Source organism: Neodiprion fabricii, chromosome 4 (genome assembly GCF_021155785.1).
Source record: "Neodiprion fabricii isolate iyNeoFabr1 chromosome 4, iyNeoFabr1.1, whole genome shotgun sequence".
Lineage (NCBI taxonomy): Eukaryota > Metazoa > Arthropoda > Insecta > Hymenoptera > Diprionidae > Neodiprion > Neodiprion fabricii.
The window spans coordinates 22,565,755-22,588,458 of record NC_060242.1 but is presented as its reverse complement, the minus strand read 5'-3'; the positions used below and the strand labels follow the sequence as shown (position 1 = coordinate 22,588,458).

The 22,704-nt window shown below is 36.5% G+C and overlaps 1 protein-coding gene and 1 long non-coding RNA gene across 6 annotated transcripts in view; one reads left to right on the top strand and one right to left on the bottom strand.

Moving 5' to 3' along the window:
* Positions 1 to 22,704, bottom strand: part of LOC124181446 — a 59,808-nt gene that overhangs the window by 27,941 nt on the left and 9,163 nt on the right. The window contains exon 4 of one of the 2 annotated variants that reach the window (XR_006870469.1): positions 21,410 to 22,699. The exons of the other annotated variant lie outside the window; for it this stretch is intronic. This is a non-coding gene — a long non-coding RNA (uncharacterized LOC124181446). Of the gene's footprint in view, positions 1 to 21,409; positions 22,700 to 22,704 lie in introns of those variants that run through there. 2 annotated transcript variants of the gene reach the window in all.
* LOC124181442 lies at positions 4,581 to 20,096 on the top strand. 4 transcript variants are annotated; one of them, XM_046568021.1, is made up of 5 exons: positions 4,581 to 4,843; positions 15,414 to 15,680; positions 15,977 to 16,468; positions 19,166 to 19,438; positions 19,648 to 20,096. In XM_046568021.1, exons 2-5 carry the CDS (start codon positions 15,414 to 15,416, stop codon positions 19,732 to 19,734), a joined length of 1,119 nt encoding a protein of 372 aa, XP_046423977.1. In that variant the 5' UTR covers positions 4,581 to 4,843; the 3' UTR covers positions 19,735 to 20,096. The 4 variants fall into 4 exon arrangements, with proteins under 4 accessions (XP_046423977.1, XP_046423980.1, XP_046423979.1 ...); XM_046568024.1 differs by lacking the exon at positions 4,581 to 4,843 and adding an exon at positions 6,840 to 7,445; XM_046568023.1 differs by lacking the exon at positions 4,581 to 4,843 and adding an exon at positions 6,841 to 7,433.

Below are 22,704 nucleotides of genomic sequence, written 5' to 3'. Positions count from 1 at the left end.
CCTATATTGAAAATAATTGAATGCTAATTCCACCATATTCTTTTGTAAGTAAATATTCTTAGGATTTTTGAATTACTTCCGTCAGCCCAAGTATCAGCATCCTTGTGCGATTTCCGTCTCATGATCAGAGAGTAGTAGATAAACGTTCGTTTGCGTACTCGCCACATGAAAAATTTTTATTTGAAGTATTGCAGAATTTAAGAAAGTATAATATATTTTCAGGCTACAAAACTTGTCATTCTTCTTTGGAAGAGACTGATTTTTTGCCGATCGATCGCATTGTAGTTACATAAACCGTAATTCGTAAAACCAAAGATCCAAAAAGAAAGTATAAAAATTCGAACATGACTAATATGGAAAGATTGCTAAATATTTCAATCACAAGAGGCTCGACTGAATCTATGTAGTCGTAGTTATAGCTGTAAATTATATTTGTAGTTCTCTGATGACAGAATTTTTTCATTCTTTTAAATCATAAATAATTGCGGCAATTTCCTGTCGAGATAAAATTGCCACAATAGCTAGAATTTATTATTTTCCGCAACATTATATCATACCAAATCTCAACATTAATCGATTTGGCACTTGGTACTTAAACTGTAAAAAATCTTGGCCCCTTACTGTTTTGAATCTTATTGGCATCTGATAAATAGATTAGAATTTTTCTGCTTTGAACTTGAAAGCACAAGAACGACACAAGAAATTATACATCGCATACACGTACAAGCATGATTTTCAATAACCGAGTATGGGATGCTTTGGGATTCTGTAATTTTTCTCTTTTCTGTGAGGTACGCAGTCATAGTATGATTGAAAATTATTCATTACCTAATAAAGTACTATTTAAATAAATTATGAGCGAAATATTGCAGAGCAAAATGATGCCTATTTCGAAAGGATCGGTCTTTTGAAAATAGTCACTTGAGAAGTTCGATGAGAGATAGCTTTTACAGGATGTTACTTCATAAGCGCCGCGGTATGTCAGGTTGCCTATCATCCTGGCTCGCACCGCATCTCGATTTCATGCAGAGCAACATGATCATCGTGTGTAGAGTGATTTTTGAGAAGAGGAGGAAATCGATTTTCACTTACAACCGTGTTTGCAAATTTCCTCCCCCTTGTAAAAATTCTGATGTTGGATTTTCATGAGATTTTTTTCTTTCATTATTTTAAAGTGAAACAGTGATTTGCGTGATAATATTCGTTCAACAACAGTAAGATTACGTTTCATTGTTGTGACACTTCGACACCATATACGCCTCGGATTGAAATTCCTCAGGTTAATACCAGTACACAAGTTTTGAAAATTAGAAGACTCAAAAATTGAATAGCTAGAATTTGTCAATGTGGTATGTTCTGAGATCCTACGCAAGAATTGACATGGGATTTGACGAACTTCCAAATGGCTACCTCAATATATCATAAGAATGTATTTCGTAAAGTGGTTTCCGTATTTCATGTTGTAAGTTTGCCCCACAGTCTTAAATAATTTTTGAGCATGTAAGGTAATTAATTACGTGAGAGAATCAGTCTATCGGTAGAATGTCTCGAGTAAAATTTAAAATGTTTTAAAATCCCAACCGAAACCTCTTTCTGAGTGAATCTTTAATTCTGATAGCATGCCACACACGAGGCGATGTCGATCTCTTGGAAATAATAGCGATTGTTTCATGGGATTTGTTGTATCGGATCCACAAATGAGTTTCGATGAATTCAAAAACAGATTGCAAATTATCGTCATCGTTATATGCGGTGTAATATAGACAGAATATAAAATGACCCAACATAGAATCGATTACCGAGGAAGCTTACATTTGTTTTTGCGTAATACGACGACATTTTTATTCTTTCTTGAGCTGCCTAGTGTAGTTTTCAATTAGTAATTCTTGATGATTATAACTGCGCACGATCGTATCTTGTTCTGATAACAAGAGAATTTCTGAATCAACCACTTTCGAAAATGTCACCATATTTTTACCTTCTTGAAGAATTGATGTACATTTCTCATCATTGTTCATAAATTATTCTATCTCATAAATGACATCGTAAAAAAGTGATTGCAACTCAATTGGACGATCTTCTATTTTTACCAGATTTTCATCAATCGCCCATAATGTTAGTTTTCTTGATCCAGGCTTCGAAAACTAATTTCTGCTTATTTAACTTTAAATATGTATGTCTGATACAGTTTGTAAAAAAAAAAAATTCGTGCGCAACGCAAACTTGGCAAAATAAAAGTTTGAAAAATTATTATAGAAAATATTCTAGTTACGTTTAACTAACAATAAGAGACTCCGGGTGATATTGGAATTGATTTCAAAACAATAACTCTCAAATGCACTGAACTTAAAAAAATGTTTGTATAACGCGGGCATGTTTTTTATGCTAAATGTTCGATGAATACTTCTTTATTTACAGGAATTCAGCTCACGAAAATCGCGCACGTGAGTGTAATGCACGACGCATTGCGGAGAGAAACAGGCACAGTTGGCTCGTAAATAGAAATTTTCAAGTTCCAATGATGGAACCTGTATTAGACCTGTGTGTTTCGTAATTTATCCTTTCATTAATATTATGCTAATCGGAAGCACAAAAGAAGATAATAATCAGCTAGCTTGAGTAACTAATTATAAGAGTTCAGATATGCTGAAAACCCTTAGTAATTGTATAGGTGTAAATGGTCGTTAAAAAAAGAGGTGAAAAAATTCGAAAGTCCTTCGCCCCAGTATTTTTCAAGTTTTTGCTGCTCATTTACGCACTATTAATCACGTGAATATCTTTTAGTTTCTTTACCGTTTAGTAGCAGAGCGCAGAGAGTGTATATTGTATTAATTAAAATTTGACTTCACAACAACGGAAATGTGGTAACGGTTATATTTATATCTTTTATCTTGATCTTACGTTCAGTAATATGTACTATAGGAATTTCGAAGTCAGCCAAGAAGAAAACAACGATAATTCAAGAACAGCGCGAGTACGATTTTCGAAAATACTGGGAACCAAAAATAGAAGTAATAAATTACAAACTGCCATGTGTTTTGAAATTGGATATTCTTAACCGCCCTTGAGCTTGCTTGTAGTATGTTTCTTAGTGTCATAGGTCGGTAAAAAATTGATAATCAACCGTTTGCAGACGATATTTAATGCGAGCATTTTTCAGAAGTTATAGTTAACATATTCACTGTTATGTAACCTTGAGATTGTATCAAAAAGTTAATAAAATAAGACTTCTCATTCAAGAAACAAAGTAATTTACATCCTAGATAAGAGTGTGTTGATTGAAAACACAGTTAAAATAAGGTTTCATATCAATACACAAAATTAAATTTCGCAAGCAGTTTTTTAACTTCCACTTTACATTTCGATCTTACCGATCATTTATGGAGGTTCGGTGGGTAGAAAAAATTACAGAGATAAATTCTACACTTTGTTTACATTCCCTCCACGATTGTGAAGATATATCTGAATAATTTGAAAATTTTTGTCCGTACACCGTTCACTCAAAATCAAACGAGTAAATCGACTTTTCATCTGTATGGAATCTGATAGAAAATGTAACGAAATATTGCGTTTTTAATCGAAAATGATGAGTTACAAAAATGAAAGTTGAAAAAGAAACTATTGTCATTAAAGCATACATATTCAAATGGTCGTACGGTAAACTTTAAACGGTTTTTTTGCATCGTGCCGGATTATTCAACACAAATTGAAGCAAATCAGGTAGTTTGTGGATTTTTGCAGAGTGATTCTTTTTTTCAAAAGCGAATGCATTCATACTTTTTTTTCTGTCATATAATGCTTATTACCGGAAAATTATACACACGCAGACAAAAAACATCTGATGTGAAATGTATGTAATACGAATAAGATTTGTAGAATTCTCAACATCAACGGACATAACTTGAAATTCGAAAATTGAAAAAAAATTTCATTTGTACAAGTTCTAGTCGATCTATCACATATTTTCAGGCTGAATCAAAGTGGGATAATAATTCAAAGATTATTGTAAATTCGTAGAACCTATTATTTTGTCAGTTAAAAATCAATAATTGAATTCCTCATATCATTTTATTGCCAGTATTTTGAGACTGCCTAACAAAAAAAAAAAAAATACTAGAACGTTGTTTAACGATAAAATCACCTTGTAAAGACAACAAAAATTTGATAGTAAATTTTCTTAAAATTCATTATCTTCACTACTTATACAATCATTGTGAAATAATTCACCGTGAGTATTCTCAGCTCGTCCGATAAATTCCACGTAACGTAAAAAAGTAACCGAGTTCACAGAGAAAGCTTTAAACATACAAACAAAGCTAAGGTTTTCCCGTTAGAAAATTCTTTGGGTGTAAATTTTTCTCTTGTAGACGTTGGTGATTCGACTGTCGTTACAATCGGCGTCATGGACAAATTTCTTTCGGCAAGATCCGTTTGTTGCACAGCCGCAGCTTAGCCTGGCTCCGGATACGAAGCAGAGGAATGACGGTGACTCGAGTGTCGTAAAAATCCAACCGACCTTGATGGCTGGCCGGAGACTTTGGAGCTGGGACTTGGACTCACATCACTTCAGTTCTGGGCAATCTGTGGTTCGACAAGATGCGTTCCGCGGTATATAGCAAAGCCCTGCAGTCAAAGCCCGGCTTGTCTCAAAGAGAACTTCGGGTTGGTAGGTTATACGAGTTGTGCAACACGTTTCGCGTCTCGATGCGTGTCTCTTGAATCAAAGTGCATCGCGAGGAATCACACTGGATGTTGTAACGCGATAATCACGCGGAGAGGATCGAAATTCTACGACTAGCCGACGCTCGGCTGAAAAAATTATCAGGAAATCTCCCTACCGAAGGTTGGTTCGTACGAAATAAATTGAGGAGAATTAAATTAAAGCCTGCAAGTGGAGTTTTTTTCAGAAACAACTCTATGGACGATTTCAAGCGATAAGCGAAGAAAAAATCGGTTTTCTCCACTTTTTGAAATTTTTTGCTGCGGATCTTACAATTTTTTTAAACTCTTATCTTCCCTTTATGAAGACTAACCAATTTGAAGAGAGGTTTTTCTATTTGCATCTAGAAAAAAAATGTTTATTGGATGGATGAGTAGCCTCCTGTTATATCTTTGTTGTCTGAAATATGCAATTTTTTTTCATGTACAAGTCCAATTGTGTAATCGTTAATCACAATAGAGAGGGTTAATTGATTTTAAAAAATATTCACAGATAAACTGTCCGTAATCAAATACTTGTTCATAACAATAAAAATAATTTCATCGCAAATTTTTCTCACCGTAAACGAATAAGAATTATTCTATACTCTCAAATATGCAACAAGTATCGATGTACCGAATAATATATTTTTCCTTGGTATTTTTTTCATGAATGATTCAATGTTCAGAAACAAGATTGACATAACCCCTCACAAACGTTGAAAAAGAAATAAGGAACTCATTTTTTATTTTTTGTAATTTCTACCAAAACTGTACCGAACTGTGTGATCCGACAAATTTCATGTCGCATAGTTTGAAAAAATTTCACATTTCACAACGGATTTGGTGATAGATTATTATTTTATTTTTATTATTTTTTACCGAACAATTTTTTCTCTCGTCAAGTATCGACGTATAAATAAAATTGAAAATTATGCGCGAGTGAAAGATGTTGGTTTCTTCCGTTTCACAACGCCGCTATCGCGAGCCTTGATTTTGTGAATGTTCTCAAATCTACTAGTGAAGCAGACGGTCCGCAACTCTTCAGACGAGTAAAAAATTGCGATTACAGGTTGCAAAATATTGTTTAACGACGTAATCGTTGCTAAGCCAAATCGTCGACACATATTTTACAATTCGACGCGTGTCTGTTGGAGTTCAGAATTACAATCGTTTATTTCCTTTCTTATACCATGGCTATCAGTTTTCAAGATCTCAGTTTATTTTCATATTCCTCGGTTTATTACCGAACATCTTACGTACATATTTTGCAGTCCGAGGGACCAGCCGAGAGTCTCGTTGGGATTTCACCGTTCCGAGAAAGTCATTAAACTCTGGCAAAAGTATTGAGGTGGGCAGCTAATACATAATCAGGCTCGCTTCGTCAACTTCTTAAATTCCATGTCAACGATCATTTGTAACCCATATCCACGTGAGTTACGTTGATCAAACAATAACTGGTTTCGCGTGTAGTATCAAAAAGCTTATCGCGAACCGAATTCACCTCACCTAGCAATACCAAACGTTCGTATTTTCAATGTCGGTGTCTAATCCACGTGTACAGAGTGTGAATCAAAGGTTAGCAAAATTCTGCAGAGGTAAGTTATTCGACAGAGCGAATATCCGAATTGTCTTCGTCTGGAGTGCGTTGGCCGTTCACCCTGACGCAACAAAATTTCAATCCCAAAAATGAGAATCCATTCGACCTAAATACTAATGATTAGTGTCAAGAATTTTTCAAAACAAATCTCACAGAATGTTATCAGAAATTTAACAGACGGAATATTTGTCGTGACGTAAGCGAAGTGTAACTTCAAATCAGGTAATTTATAAGTGGGAAAGATTTTATTCCTACACGTTTTCGAAAGTCAACTTCTTCGTCGACAATTGTGAGTGTAAAATTTAACGTCCGTCAATAACGTGGCGACAATGTCCATCTGACTACAACTTACAAAGCCACAAAGGTTAGCCTATCAATTAACGCCGAAAGACTATCACCGCGAGTTTTTTGATGCATAAGAATTACAACAGCACGGTTTTTAAGCCGTGGCCAATGAATCGAGCCGCAAGAAAACAGCTGTTATGTAACTCGGAAGGGAGACTCGTCGAGTTCAGATCCATGGACCGAAAGAGAATGGGAGAGAAGATCGGAGGAAAACAGTGTTGGGAATGGAATCGCGTCCGGCCAGCCTTAAAGCCATCGGCCTCGTTCATGGCACCCGCTGGAAAGACGCCATTGGCCAAATCACGCTTATTTAGTAAGGTCCCAATTCGCGCCGAGTCGACTTCTTGAAAAACGCGACGAGTCTTGAAAATCGAAATATCAGCAGTGCGATGAGCCGGGATATAGAATGGCTGATTTCTGTTCGAGGTAAAACGTGCCGTGCGTGTTTCGAAGGTCTTTTATCGCGAGTGAGTTTGCGGCTGAACGGCTGAAATGTAACGGCTCAATTGCTCCGCGGAACCGCAAGAACTTTGACCGTTCGTGAAAAAAACGACGATACAAGCCGTACTGCGCCACAAGCAAAGCGAGTGAACAGTGTCCGACCTTCCATTCATCCTTTTTCTTTCCAAGTGTTAAGGCATCGGCTCCGAGCCTTGGTCAATTCTACTTGGTAGAAGTTTGTTGAATGTTCACATCTTAGTCCAGCTGATAATTGACCGAGAGGCTCGAACGCTGGGATCTTACGATTAGTCAATCTGGCCAACCCGCTACCGCGTACTCGATAATAAAGGTAACTTGAGCCGTGAGTTGAAACATCCTTCATATTTTTACCCAGTGACCCGTATTCCACTGTGACTTAATAAGTTATTCCAGTGTTTCGATACCAATTCCAGTTTACAAGCACACGAGCCAGATCGCCGATTCTAATATACCGACTTATTGTTCTCATAGAAGCTGAAAGACGTTTCTCTTGGTTTTTAGTCACAGCATCTTAAAGACGTGAAAGACAATATATGCAATAAAACGAGAGTGTCTAATTGGGTTAAATTTAAATTTGACACTTGCTAATCATGACGTTGTTTTGCATTTAGACAGTCTATTGTTACGATGGTTCACACTTGCGTGTCTTAGCCTTGGCCAAATTGATTGTTTCCAAGATGTATTTGAGACTGTTTTAGAGACGTCTGAAAAACAGTTCGCGATGCTTGAAGGTTGAAGAAATGCGCTATTTGGACAAGTTTTGACGTCAACATTGCGCGTACCGCGTTTTACGCATCACATAAAATATCTAGCTAGCTGTGAGATTTTATTCTTGGTAATAAAAAGCTTCGGTCAACGATTAGTGTGATCTCATCATTGCGCAGCCTTATGTAAAACCACATAGCTATGAATCCCGTACAGATGCTTAGAAAAGAAGTGATCGGATGTACCTCAATTTTGGTTACCAAACTTTTCCACACTGTAAAGATATCGTTGTATTGTTGAGGTGATTAGTAATGGCAAATATTACGCGTGCATACAACTTAGTTCTGCCAAACTTCCTGGAACACTTCCTTTCTTATTTTTCCTTATTATTACGAGCTTTGCACACATTGACACAGTTCGTATCTGCTTTCTAGGAATTGAACACCGGGGTTATAGCGGAAAAAGTACACAAGAAATAAAATTATTTGTAATTCGTTCAGGATTTCACAAAATCACACTTTATGAACTGATTATCCTTGTCCTGTTTTATATTGCTGTCTGATGTGAGCTAATACTAGCTGGCAGTTGAGTTCGGGGTGGCATTGAATTGAAAGAATCAGGTTAACTGAACGTTCAATCAAACTTAGAAGTGCGGTCAAGAACAAATTTTTACCATCGCAAGGAATAACACTGCCAGTAAATCATTGATCACTAGATTTTAAGTCGTTACCAAGATTCATGCGATAAAGGCACATCTGGACGAATGGCCTTTGTTCATACGGCAGATAGTAGAGTTAGGAAGCAATTAATACTGAAGAGAATTGAAAAAAACAAGTTTCAATTGTCGATGACTGATGTTAAAGAACATACTTATTTTTCTTGGACTGCTTACCTTCAATATTTACTTAAACTACTTTATTACCGTCACGATACATTCAAGTTTTGCTTTTTGAGCTTTCAGCGAGTACGCTCAAGTTATCTTACTTTCCATCGTTTCACAACAGTTAATTCGTGCGTTATTAATAATTCAGGACATGTAATAGCAAAGAACAAAATAAAAAAAAAAAAAAAAAAACGAACACGAGCAGGTGGGCAAAGTTCTGCTGACTCAATTGACTGGCCATGGTCACCAGATTCTAGAACATTATTATATGCGTTTTGTGGTCAGAGATCATTCTATGGATAATTGAGGGGTAAAGTGTTACAAGGATTTCTACCGATTGCATTTATGACGCTTGCGTTCCAGCTATCCGTGCGTATATATTATATTTATCCACACAACCTCAGCTAGTGAAATAATCTCATCGGCAAATATTATCATGTGTGCTATGACGGAGCACGAAACAAGACGGAATGTTTACTTTGATTAACATATTTCGTAAGATGTGTGATTGAGTAATGTGATGTATGAAAATATTCTTGAAATCAGATGAAATGCGGCTGTGACATTCTATCGAATACAACTCAATCCTTGACCTGTTTAGACGGTTTGCATGAAAAATTTTGCAATTCCAAGTATTCATACATATGTATACGTACGAGATGTCACTGCGAATGTGAATCCAACATTATTTCGACCAATAAGTTCACGAAAGTTTCATTCGTTATATTCATATTCTTTAAAATCGTTTGTAACAGAGAAATATCATGAAAATTTCACTAGTTTATGGAAAAATGGTTTTGTCGCATTTTTTGGTTTTTCAACAACAGTTGTGTGACGTCACTCATGCTAAAGTATATCCACATAACTGAAAAACAGTGAAATTGAATTGTATATAAATTTTGCAATCGTCATTTTGAACAAAAATCAAAAAATACATGACCAAATAATTTTTTCAATACTCTACTTTACGCAGACATGGAAGGCGGAAGATAATTTTTATGAAATTTCCCTCGTTATTTCAAGGCCGTGATTTTGTCTTGAGAATCTGTTAATGGATGGTCTACAGGGAGTAACGACCCGCAGTTCAACATCAGCACAAATCTCTCGCAATATTCGAATGTTAATCGCCCGTCATCCAAACATCTTTCATATAGTTGATAAACGGCTTTTCGTCACGGGAGTTTGTCGAGGCATCCGAAGAGGGGGTGCTTGTGTAAACGCGCTAAAAAGTAAAGTCAACTCACACATTCTCGTATTCGTAGATCACGATACATGCTGATTCTTTCACATGATCTTTGTTTTGAAAATTAATAGTCCACGGCTATTTTTAGAAGAGTTAGTTGAAATCGTTAATAGCCGTTGGCAAAAATATATGAAATATGTTTTCCACGGTATTTTACATCGTCAAGACCATCCAAGAATTTGATTTTCACGCTTCAATTTTAGTTCAATCAAAAAATGAAAAAGTTTTTAGCTTCTTCGCTCCTAATGAAAAAACCGAAGGCTACTAATTGCGAGCCTCGATCGATTACGACTGGGCATTGCTCGAGGAATGGGTCTGAGGAAACGTTGATTATACAATCGCACGCAATATAACACGAAATGGCGGTTGTCCACCACGTGGTCAATTCGACGGAGAGTGAAAGTAAGGCGCGTCTTCTGTATTATCGAATCCTCCACGTGGTCGCGGTCGTTGCTGGTAAGACACTCCGGCTACGTGCTAACTGGACACCTCAAGATTCGAGCCGGTGCTTTGTGTGTGAAAAACATTAACCATATTCTTCGATCTCGGCTGTTGAATTATCACTTCGGAATGGGCTCGGATAATTCCGAACTGTGATACGATTATTCAAGCTGTACAATTATCAGGGCGAAAAGCAATGGATTGTTGCCGCGTAACAGTGAAATGATTTGGACCAGTGAAGGGGCAGCGAACGTTTTAACGGTATGTGCGCGTCATTCTGTAGATCAGTTTTTTCATTATTTCAATCAACTCTCGGGGATCGCGTAATGAGCATTAAATGGATATTAAGATAAAATTCAAATTTGTGTCGAACCAGTGTTATTATATTAATACGACATCAATAGTCGTTGGTAATCGACTGTTGGTGTTATGGTTTTTGTCACATTCAAACCCAATCTGTTTTTTGGTTTCATCTGCAGGAGCAGAACTTTAATAATACAATGTGATTCAATTGACTTTTAAATGACCAGAGTTACTTTTACCGTCCAACTTAATTTGCCGGTTACTTTTAAACGCGAAAAGTTTTTATGTCGATGTGGTTTCAACTATACATGGATTGTTTTGACAATTTAATTTCCATGTCGAAGATCTCGTCGGAGATATCAGTTTGGTTATTTGACCAACTTGAAGATAGGACACATCGTGCGGTGAAGAGGTTTTTTGTAACGGTGTCATTACTCAGATAGAATTCGATCCGGTTTGAATCACTACAATTTGAAGTCCATGATACTGAGTAATTTAGAAAAAAAGTAAATTTTCTGCGATGAAAATGTAGACGCCGGATATATTTTGAAGATTTCCTTTGCAGGCTGTGGTAAAAAATTTCTTGTACTCGCGAATTCATCGCGGAAGATTTCTTTTTCAAATATCTAGCGACATTTTCGTCACTTTTCAGTCATAAATCTGATTTTTATAAGTTATTATTTTGCCAAATTTCATTTCAATGTAATATTACGTAAAATTATTACCGTGAACTTTAACACATTCATAAAAATATTTAAAAATGTCTTCTATGTTAACAATTTATGCGCAGGAAACGTTCTGAAAAAGAGTATCGTAGAAAATAAAAGTGGCATACTTTTCGATGCTTCAAAAAAATTGAGGTAAAACGCAAATAAAGAAATATTTCAACCTTCTTACCACTTTTGTCTCGAAATCATTTAGATATAAGTCAATTGCATTGATTGCGAATTTTTCGTCCAAGCAAACGTTAACATGGAATGGGCAATAATCTACATTTGAATAGTTGTTGTAGATGAATGAGATATTTCGTAGATAGTTACTTTGGTACTTTTGTAAACGAATGAAAATTTTTTGCTAGTAATCACAACTTTAACGTACTTAGCGAAAGGCTTTTCCATCTCAGGTTATTTGGGAGAGATAATATTTTAGCGATAATGTAAGAGTATGAGAGAATGAGACAATTCCTTGGAAGTTGAAGCTTCAAGAACATTATGCTCCTCGAATCTTGTGCAAGCCTTTCGCATAAATTGATGTCGATATCCATGTAACAATTTTACAGTCACGATATCAGAGTATAACAAACTAGGATGTTAGTCTACTATACGCTTGACGTTCAAGTAATTAACCACATCAAATGAGGGAAAATTCAAATGAATTGATATTTATTCCAGCATCAAATAATTTTGATAAAAAAATGTCAGTAACGCACACCTCTAACACCAAACTTCCCATTGAGAATTCAGCGAACTTGTTTTGAAGTTTCATAAGCCAGGATTGCCTTGGAATAACATTCAATGCACGTGGAGCGGGCCATCACGTAGTCGAAATATAGTGTCGAAAATAACGTTACATCAGAAGTGAACCCCAGCACCTATTATGCACACCATGTCAACCAGCGATCTCTGCGAACCATCGCGACTGTCAGTTTTAGTTTTACGTCGTCTGATGTTAGATAATGTCAGAGAAACTGGATCGATCGTAAGTGATTGATACATTTTAAATTTATGTGAAATTATTTACAGTGAGATTTAATAATTAGAATCTGAGTGCATAAATTCACCATTCGTTATTTGTAATCAATTTACCCACGGGTTTGTGCAGGCCAGTGTTTAGTGAAACTGAATTCCCATAGATTTAGGCGCTTCGATCACGTGTGTGATGAAGTTAACGCTGAAAAGAAAATAAGAAATCGAAAGACACGAGTAAACAAAAAATTAATAGGCTTAAAAAAAATTTGGGCGACCACTGTTTTGTGCAAGCATAAATTAATAAATTATAAATAAGGTTGTGCAGTTTAAATATTACGTGTAATAAAAAAACTTCATTCAGAAGTTAAACGTAACGTAAACCTGCAATTGCGTCAAATGCTGAATTGCGTGGTAAATCGGCGGGCAGAGATGTAGCAAGAAAACAATTTTTTAGACGAAGAAAAAGATTGAGCTTTCGTATCCGTCCCGCTTCAGTGGTCAAAATGTTCAGAAATCTTCTAAAGCGTAAAATAATTTCAACAATTTTTGCAATTTCTGAAAATCACAGGAGTGTCTTTAAAAATCGCTGAAGTTTTTCTCGAAGTAGGTCATCCTTATTGTTAGTCACTGATTGCATGAAACCACAGAGTAAATGTTGAATACTGATCAACTGCGAATACTATCTCTTATTCAGAATTTAATAGCTGTTGGAACAAACAAGAGGAGACAAGGGAAAAATACAACGATAATTGGTGAAAAAAGGTGAAGCGTACAAAGAATATCAAATCAATAAAAATCTAGGACTAATGGGAACTTTTCTTCGTTCAACTTGAATCGAAATCGATCTACTTGCAATAGTGACGATGCTTTCGGTATTGTGAGTTCATAATTGGAAAACCAAAGTTGAACAGATCAGATAAGGCCTGTAACGAATTACATATAGTTTGTTGAATGGATCACGGATACGCTAATATTTGAAACGGGCAGCCGAAAAATATGCAGTCATCTTTGATGAACTGCTAATAACTAGAATATAACCATTGTATGCTCGAGGTGAAGCTTTTTCACGATATTGGATATTTTATGCAACACGATTGGTTTCGAGTATGACGCGAAAGCCATGAAACATTCTTGCACAATCGCAGTAGAGCTGTATTAGTATGTGCACCAGAGCAAAGCCAATTCGTTGAAAGTAATTCGTGTTGAAACTGACAATGAGCAATAAGCCGAGTAGTTGAGTGACGTTAACAAGAATCTACAGTATTCCCATGTTCCCAGTTTTATCCTCTCCAGAGTTTTCGTCTTATAACCTACTTAAGTACGTATACAAAGAACACAACCCGATCTGTAAGTGAAAAGTGAAAATTTAACGTTTTATTCAAATCGCAAAAAAGAACTCAAATCGAGACCATAGAATTTATTTATGTGCTCAAGTGCCAACTGCTTAATTTTTAGGGTGCTTCTCGAAGTTTGAGCGATAATATAAATATTACTATACTTTTCACATTTTGACAATGTCGACTTTTTTTTATTGCAAGTTGACTTTGTTTGCGGTTTGTACTTGTAACGCATCATTTCAGCTCCAAATCAAGGTGTGTCAATAAAGTTACGAAACAGGTGTCGATGTGTAGGGGTAATTACGGTGTTAAGCGTCAAGAAAGCGTCTTGATTCCCTTTTACGTCAGCTGTTATTAGCATAAGGAAACGTATCGCGGGTGACTTAACAACACTACCTCGAATAATCCAGAGAACCTTACAGGAAAAGTGATATTCACGTAACTCTAATTTATTAATTATGTTTTATAACATATGCGAGGCTGACTCGCCTGCGATAAATGATTCTGAAAAATTCGTCATCGTTCGTTATTGCGCTTATATCCATATTATACAAACGTCAGAACGACGATGGTAATTTGCGTATAAACTCTTCGGTAAACAATCGTTACGTAACGGTGATTATCGCAATAGGTTTTCCCGTAGGAATTCGATGGGGATTTCTCGTACTTTCTCCGTATCCCCATGACCACGCATGTGCTTTCAGGCCGAAATGTTTTTTCTCGCATGAAAATGATATGTTATTGTAATTTCTACACCTGAAACTATTGTAATTATCAACACGCGATTTGTTGCGAGGTGATAGTAATCGATGAATAAACGTGGGAGAGAGGAAAAGCGTTGCGAAATCGAATCCATACTACTTTTTCATTATGGGAACTGCTTCCTGTTCCTGTATAGCTTATACCGTGTAAAGTCATACTTTCAAGTGCCAGTATTCTTGCGCAACAGATAGGTCAAAATTCGTTTATATGCAGAAAAAAATATACTAAATAAGTATGACGCAAATGTGTAACATCGGTGATACAAATCAATTACCGTGGATTTATTTGAGGTGGATTTTTTTGTAGGTAAAACAAAGTTGAAAACAGATGAATCTTAACTGGAAAAAGTTCATTCACCATTTATTTTCTGAGTAACTACAATATAGTATGATTTTTGGAATGCCAAAAGTGTAACGTTTGCCAAATTTTCTTCAATTACTGTCTATTTTGTGCAGTGAATCAAATCTTACAAGTCATTCGAGACGAATTTCTTCTCGATCTTCTAAATCAGTCACAAAAATTTTGCATCAAAGATATTCTTTGAGTTATAGTACCTTATTCTCTGTGAAAAAACATGTCAACGTTACTTAAAATTGGTACTTCGTGACCCGTATAGAATCCATTTGCAAATAAAAGCAGAAACGATTTATAAAGTTGAACGAAAAATACGATTTTGACATTAAGAAAACGAAATAATAACGCGATATTACCAAAAATATTAGTGACTGTCATTATTCCATTTGCAATTGCAGTGAATTATTTTCCACGTTGCAGGGACATTTTCCAAATAAATGAGAATGTTGCTAAATTATGTGCACCAATTTCACAGCGTGCATCACATCAAATTGTAAAGCCAACCGTTGAACAGACCGTATCGTATACTAAGTTACAAGAGACCCACTGGAAATTCTGAAATATTCAATTACAGATGCACCAGGCAGTGATAGAAACCTGGGCCGTGAGCTGTCTACTGGCAATTTATATCGGACCTCTTAGCGGAAGTCCTGTCAGGACGTATTGGACTCCACAACAAGCGGGAAAAGTTGTCAAATACCCACAGACCGGAAAGGATTACCCCGCACACATTAATTACGGGGCCGAATACCGAGGTTCATTAAAGTCCCAATTTGAAAGTAACGATCCATTCCAGCTACAGCAGTGGCGGCAGTCGCGAAATCATCCAGCTCAATCTAAGGTGAGTTTATTTCTGGTTCCAAAAGTCTTTAAAAAAAAATACACTTTTACGCATGAAGGTCAATTGTATACCAAAAAGGTCTACTATAACATGTTACAAAAGAAATCGAATCGGAAAGGTCGACCTGGTATACCTTCCTTGCAAGTCGCATCTTATGATCAACCTCGAATAGAACCACGTTGATAGAACATTTCAGTGCAAAAGGCATCAGAGTCTGACACAAATGAGAAAATTCAGAGAGTTATTTTCGAAACCATCGGTAAATTTCAACTAATTTTGATACATTTTTTAACCAGGAATATGACTATGGAGATAAGTACTCAAACTGGTTTCGAAAAGATCAGAAATCATACTATCAGAGCCTATCGCAAGTGACCGAAAATCCTTCGGGAAAAGTTCAAGACGAGGAAAGGTTCTCTGCCCTGCCGGGAACACATAGTTACTACCAAGACTATCTTCCCCTCGACGTTGAAGAAGCGGATCCCGACTCGAAGGAATATGATACGAAGAAGATCATTGGTGAAGTCGATCCTTCGAATGTTCAGGATGAAATCGACAGGAAAGTGAAAAATTCTACTACTGAAAAGATCGCATCACTTATTACTAAGATGTTGTTGAAAGAGGATTCCTACGTACCAAGTCTGAGTGAATTGGATATCCTGAATTCTTTGGAGGGTAAAATAATTGCAAAGACTATCGATCGCGAAGAAATTAAACGCGGGGTCAGACAGGTATCAAGTCAGCAGAAGCCAGGAGTCGTCTTGACGTTGGCCAGGTTGGCTTTTGAGGTTGGTTTTCTATTTTGTGACACTTGAGAAACTTCAGAAATGCTTACTTGAAATTTTGTAATTCAGAACATTGCGACAGTTTTGACAGTCAATATTCTTGAGCTGCCTACGAACGCTAGTTACCAATTCCATTTCCATTTCCATAAATTGGTATCGTAATGTCCTGTCGGGATGTTTAAACATCGGTTAAAACATTTATTGTGAACCGAATGTTTCAATTTATGTATAACAGGACATGAAAAGTATGAAAAATGCATAGTACCACCATTACGAAACGTACTCTCGCAGGGCTGTTCCTTGAACATTGACATTTCACATCTCGGGTTTAGTGATAAAAAAAATCTATTTTATCAAACAAACTATTTTCAAATTCTTCAAAAGTTTTTAATTTGTAGTTACCAGTCAAACTGTAAAATGTGGAATTAATTTTCTTCTCGTTAGCTATAAGCGTTACGGATCCGATCTCATATTACAAAAAGGTCCCGTCATAGAATAAGATCGCAACTGGTTGTTTATATAGTAATATTATACTCTCAAAGCGTAGAGAGGAAGAAGCTGCGAACTTTTTACAAGCGTACCAACGCTTATCGAATTAGGTATTATACCTACAATTACCTGTAAGTTTTTATGCGCAACACTTGAAAAAAAAAAATTGAAAAAGCTAGATCAAATAATCGCGGCATGTATCCCGATGCCCTGCTATATTTGTTATTGTGGTTAACCTGACAGGTTATTTGTCAACGCTTATCGTCTGCGGTGTTTTGCAGATGGTGCATTGTAGCCGATTTGAGACTTTTTACGAGAATCCGTTTCATTTCTTCGTCAATAATTGATTCATTTTCAATTTTTTCGCGATACGATTGTTTCTGTGTTAGGAATTGCGCTCTGGTCAGCTAGAACCAATAAATTACCATAGGAATTAAGAATCGCATAATTTGCAGCATGTAATCTCAAAGCCTGTTTCGCGGCGAATTATAGAAATATGTGGATGGAAAATCTGTAAAAAATTTATTCAACTCTGGCTGGCCAGAACGCACTTTTCGAGAATAGCACGATCATTTTACAAGGAAATTTAAATAAATTAAAGAATTAGATAGATTCTCATAAAAACTCGTGAATCGGTCGCGTTACACCACGCTCGAAACACTTTAATATCAAAATCAGTTATTCGCGAGACGCGGAAAAAGTAAAATATACTTTTCAGTCAGTCTGAGAACAAATTTACTGATTACCGCAACGAACTCGACAGTAAACATTACATAACCTCAAAGATTATGACACACAGATAGCGAAAAATAACGTGGACGCGAGGGTGAAATAATTTAGTTGGCCACCGTACGTTTCAGCACAGATTCATATCATTCGCCAAATCTATCGATAGAAAGCACAAGTGCGCTCACCCGAAATCCGCATTGTCCGGTTCCAGTTGTTCCGTCTCTCCGGAATCTCGTCGTGGAACTTATATGCGAATTAGAGTACTATTACATTGTAGCGACAGTTGAGATTGCAATGAAAATAGCGTCCCGCGATTGGCTGCGCGGAAAATATCCCCACCAAACTGATAATCTCGAGCCAATTAGGAACGATAACGCGATGGTTGAACTCAATGTTTAATATTCCTTAAATGAAAGCTCTTTGAACCCACGTTTTGAGACAAGTCACTGAATCTCAGAAATATTGCTGAACCGGAGAAAATGAGGATAATATTACTACCATGTAGAGTGTTGAGCTCTGCTAGCCTGTACATAAAATTGTAATTTTAACAAAAAATTTCCTTTAACGTACTCGGTTCGAAATTGTACAGGATTTCCGTATACGTCAATGAATTTATTTTGTACTGCACCAGATTTCATATGCCGTACGAAAAAGCCTAAGGCTAAAACAAAGAACCAGGGAGGCGAGGTTTACGTTTTAGAAAATTAATGAACCGCCGTAACGGCGGCGATATCGATATTAATGTACGTCACGGTGACATTTACGTGTCACGTCAATGAAGGTATACGCAACGACAAGGCGATTAGCTGGACATGCAAAGGAGAAAGTTTGTTTTATCGACGAAGTTATGGGTGTAGATGATATATGTATGTATGATTATTGGATTACGTTCACGTAACGGGTTAAGAATCTTATGCATGGTTTTGGCTTTTGGAGCAGCATTTAACCGGATCGTGTTTTATTTCGGTTTCCAAATTCGGTGACTTTTCATATTCCAAGTAAAATACTTCCAAATCTTGATATCTGAAGCGTCTTGGCTGTATCACGATATAAAATCGTTTATCATCCATATCGAAATGTTTAAAAACATTTTCCAGTTGCCAAAACTTTTTTCACCGTATCGCAATGACGAAGTTGGATTACCATAAAAAAGATAGTCAGCTATCGGTATTATTTTCAAAAGGGCGAAAAAACGCCTAGTACACGAAAAATGTAATGGCAGTGTTCTGTGTACAAACTCATTTTTTATATTGCAACGTAATTCAAATCTTTCCGAACCGCTCCTCTCACCGTTGCACTAAGTTTTCAATGGCTTCATTCTTCTGGTAGATTTGGGCAATTTTTTAATCAATTGCTTGTTGAAATAAAGACGGTTTGAAATATCTGGACACCTGCTACAGGCTATGAATCTACAGGAGATAATTTAACGATGGGAATATTTATTTATCCTCTGTCGGTATAACCTTCTATACCATGTTTCAGAAAGTGAACGACACTAAATCAGCGGTTAACCAGATTGGTGCCATAGTTAACAGCAATCTTTCACCCGATGTTTCGTCCACCTCGCGCCCCTCGACTACCTCCAGTGCTACAACTAGTGTAACCGGTACTTTGATAGATGCAAATACAACTATGACAACAACCACAACCGAAGCTCCCTTCGTGCTAACCAGATCTGAATTGCTGGGAATTATCAGAAGAAATCTCAGAGGATTGGTCAGGCTGTTTAACATTGAGTGGCGCGAAGCGTTGAGCGTAAGATTTTGGAATGTGACATTTTTTAATCATGATTTTTAATTATGATAGTCCGTAGACTATCTGCATCTGGGTTACAAGTAGAAAAGATTTATTTTGAAAGTTAATTTCAAAGGTTTCAAAGTACGAACGAGTAATAGTCGTAAGAGCATTCGCGTCAAGTCACGGTCATGTACTCATTTAATGGATTGTTTCGAATTATTTCACAGCAATCCCAAGTGTCGGTGAGAGACTTTCAACGGGATCTTGGAAACCAAATTCGACCCTACCTCGAAGACAATCCTAATGTAAACTAATTATTTGGTGAGAAACTGAAGCAGCCATCCGTAGGATAGTTTTACATTTATTCCGTATTTAGGATCGCATTATTGTCAATTGTTTGTATTTTATGAGTTCAATTTAAAAATGACCAAAGACTGGATTTGTCATAAGTGAAATACTTGAGTGGATTAGTTCGACTACTGCCTAAACCTAAATATTGTAATTTATTTCTATTTATTATTTGAACTGTTGATTTGTTCAGTTATTTCTCAAGCATAAGTATACTTCTCCTGTAATTTATTGTACATAGTACTGTTTGGGACCAAGGCGTAACATAATATCTGTAGTGATTTTTGTACGATTTCGTCAATAATGAATTAAAGCACATTAAAATGTTGGCAGCTTGAATTTATTGCAGTAGATGTAATGTAAGATTGTTTGTCAAATATGCATCTATTCGTAAAGCGTAAGCGAATATTCACGTCGAGGAATTTGAGTATACACCAATGCTACAGATCGATCGTACATAAAATTATGCTACACAATATTATCCCATACAAAGTCATGCGACTCAAAATGAATCATTAAAGATACTACATTCTATTACGAGTGCGAAAAGTGGGCATTTTTAGTCTAGTGTGAAGTTTGAAAGAAGTTCTTTAGTCTACAAATTCGAGCACTTCATTTATGCGCATGAGCCGACGTCGTTTTAACGCACTATTTGAAAATGGGACACATAATCCTTGATCTACAAGCAAGTGTTGGAAATTACTCCATTTGTTCTTTTGAAAATTCACCGTTTCGACGTAATTTAGTGAGCGGAATCGATTGCGCGAAGTCTGAACACGCTGTGAGCATCGGATCGAAAATTACGCCCGGAATTAATAAAATACGGAACGCATGGAATTTTCACAGAAGTTGGGCAAAAATTAAACAGTCATAGACACAGAGCTTTAGACTCAATCAAGTACAGTTTATTCGATATCCCTTAATTCTAGTACGTGTTTGAGTCTCAGTGTGTAGCGATACAACATGTTGACGAATAGAATTAAAGTGACGTGTAATTACGCGTAGACGACAAGTCCGTCTAGTTTGGAACTAATTAACTACCTATCAAAACAAAAATGGAATTACAAATTGATTAATTTTTTTATTCATCTATTCACAAATTCGCCAATTTCGCAGGCTAAAAGTCTTTTCCACAAGAAAAGTACAAACACCCGGAAAAAAGTTTTGCTACAACGACAAAAAAATTATTGCACCATCAGAATTGTTTGGTATCATTTAAACAAAAATTTCGTTGCATTGTTTCGTAGCAATCATCCATTTGTTTTGTATGGACAACATGAAAATCAAGTAGTTGTTAAAAAATCGATATGGTAAAATAATTTGGTCGAGACAACAAACAGCAATATCAACAAACATTTTGTTGAACCAACAAAATGAATTGTCGCCAGCTCCGCTTCGATTTTTTAAACAAACAAAAGGAAGTGTTGCCAGCTCCGATTTAGTTTGATGGACCAACAAAAGAAATTGTTCCCAGTGAACGAAAACGAATTGAGCGTGAGAAAACGGAATTAACACGAGTTAACAGAATTAAAAAGACCTGTGTGTGAATTCCTTTGTAATTGCAAACAATTTACACACGTAAAATCTCCACTCCAATCTCGTAAAATCATACTAGTTTCATCGTCCATCCGTATTTTCTTCAACTAAAGTTATAATCGGTATTTTTCCAGTTCTCGTTCTTGCTTTGCGTCTTAGACAACTTTTGACGTTGAACCCGTTTCAGGCGACGACTAAACTAGATATGCGGCATGCTCAGCGACGTTTTGCGAATTCGCATCACTGCGCAAAGTTCACGCGCAAGTTACGGTACTGACAACCAAAACGTTTGGTTGCCGATACACGAAAATTTGGCACCGACGTTGAATTTGAATTTTCACGAATGCGCGATGTTTGCGTGCAGGTTATAGTACTCGACCACCAAAACATTTGGTTGATCGTACAACAATAATTCAAGTCACGCTTCGCGACAAATTCATTTTGTTGAAAAAACTAAATATAAACAACGAAACAAATCTGTGTCATTTCATTGGGTCAACAAAATGAAGAGTTATGCTGAGAATATTTTTCGTTACGAAGACCAAAAATTGCCAAGAAAACGATTTTGCTGCCGTGATGGGACTATTTTTCTGGGTGGATTAGCATTGATAGGGAAAAAAGCCAGTACCTACCTAGATACGGTAGTGAAGTATCATTTCTGAATTGTTTATTTCTGGATTCAAAAAATTTGGTAGGTGATTTGTTTCGTACTCCGAGAAATCGAAGAAGGAATCACGTTTATTTTTCAGATTTATTCTTTATTCGTGAATTCGAAAAATTAATATCGGAATTTGTTGCATAAATCGAAACATTGAATAAAGAATCAGTTCTTCATTTTCATAATCAGAAAAGTGTAATTCGGAATTAATTTTCATTCTTCAACGAGCAAACATCTCATTGTTATTATTGTATCGACATATCATTTGGCAACGGTAATCAACTCGTAGCTCTCATGATTTCGTAAATTCTAACTAATCTTTATCCACCGAATAAATGACGAGTTTTAGAGTTCCGAAAAGTTCGACTAAACGTAATCCTGCAGTGTCGAAAAAAGGAAACGTCTCAATTTATTCGGCGAATTTATTTCGTTTAGCAACATTACAAGCATACCTGTTTTAAATTGTGCAAGAAATCAGCCAGCGTTTTTTCCGGCCGACTCGTTTCGGGCAAAAACATCCCTGAGATCTTCACTGATAGGCATGCCTATCGTACAGAGATTCGTAATTCTCCAACCACGCATTGTTTCACCCATAAAATACTGGCAAGCGGTGCAACGCCAGGCGTGAGCGACATCATCTCTGCAAAAATATTAGCAGAACAGGTCCCTGAGTCGTCCAGTGTTCGGTTTCGTAATAGAGAGTTGAACTCGGCAAATGTTGCCTACGCCTTTCTGCGCTGAA

Excerpts from the sequence above, each read along its gene's own strand:
- LOC124181442 (XM_046568020.1), top strand. The coding sequence starts at position 10,618 with ATGATTTGGACCAGTGAAGGGGCAGCGAACGTTTTAACG. Across the intron at positions 15,681-15,976 it reads ATCATCCAGCTCAATCTAAG|GAATATGACTATGGAGATAA; the intron begins GTGAGTTTATTT and ends TTTTTTAACCAG. Across the intron at positions 19,439-19,647 it reads AGTGGCGCGAAGCGTTGAGC|CAATCCCAAGTGTCGGTGAG; the intron begins GTAAGATTTTGG and ends ATTATTTCACAG.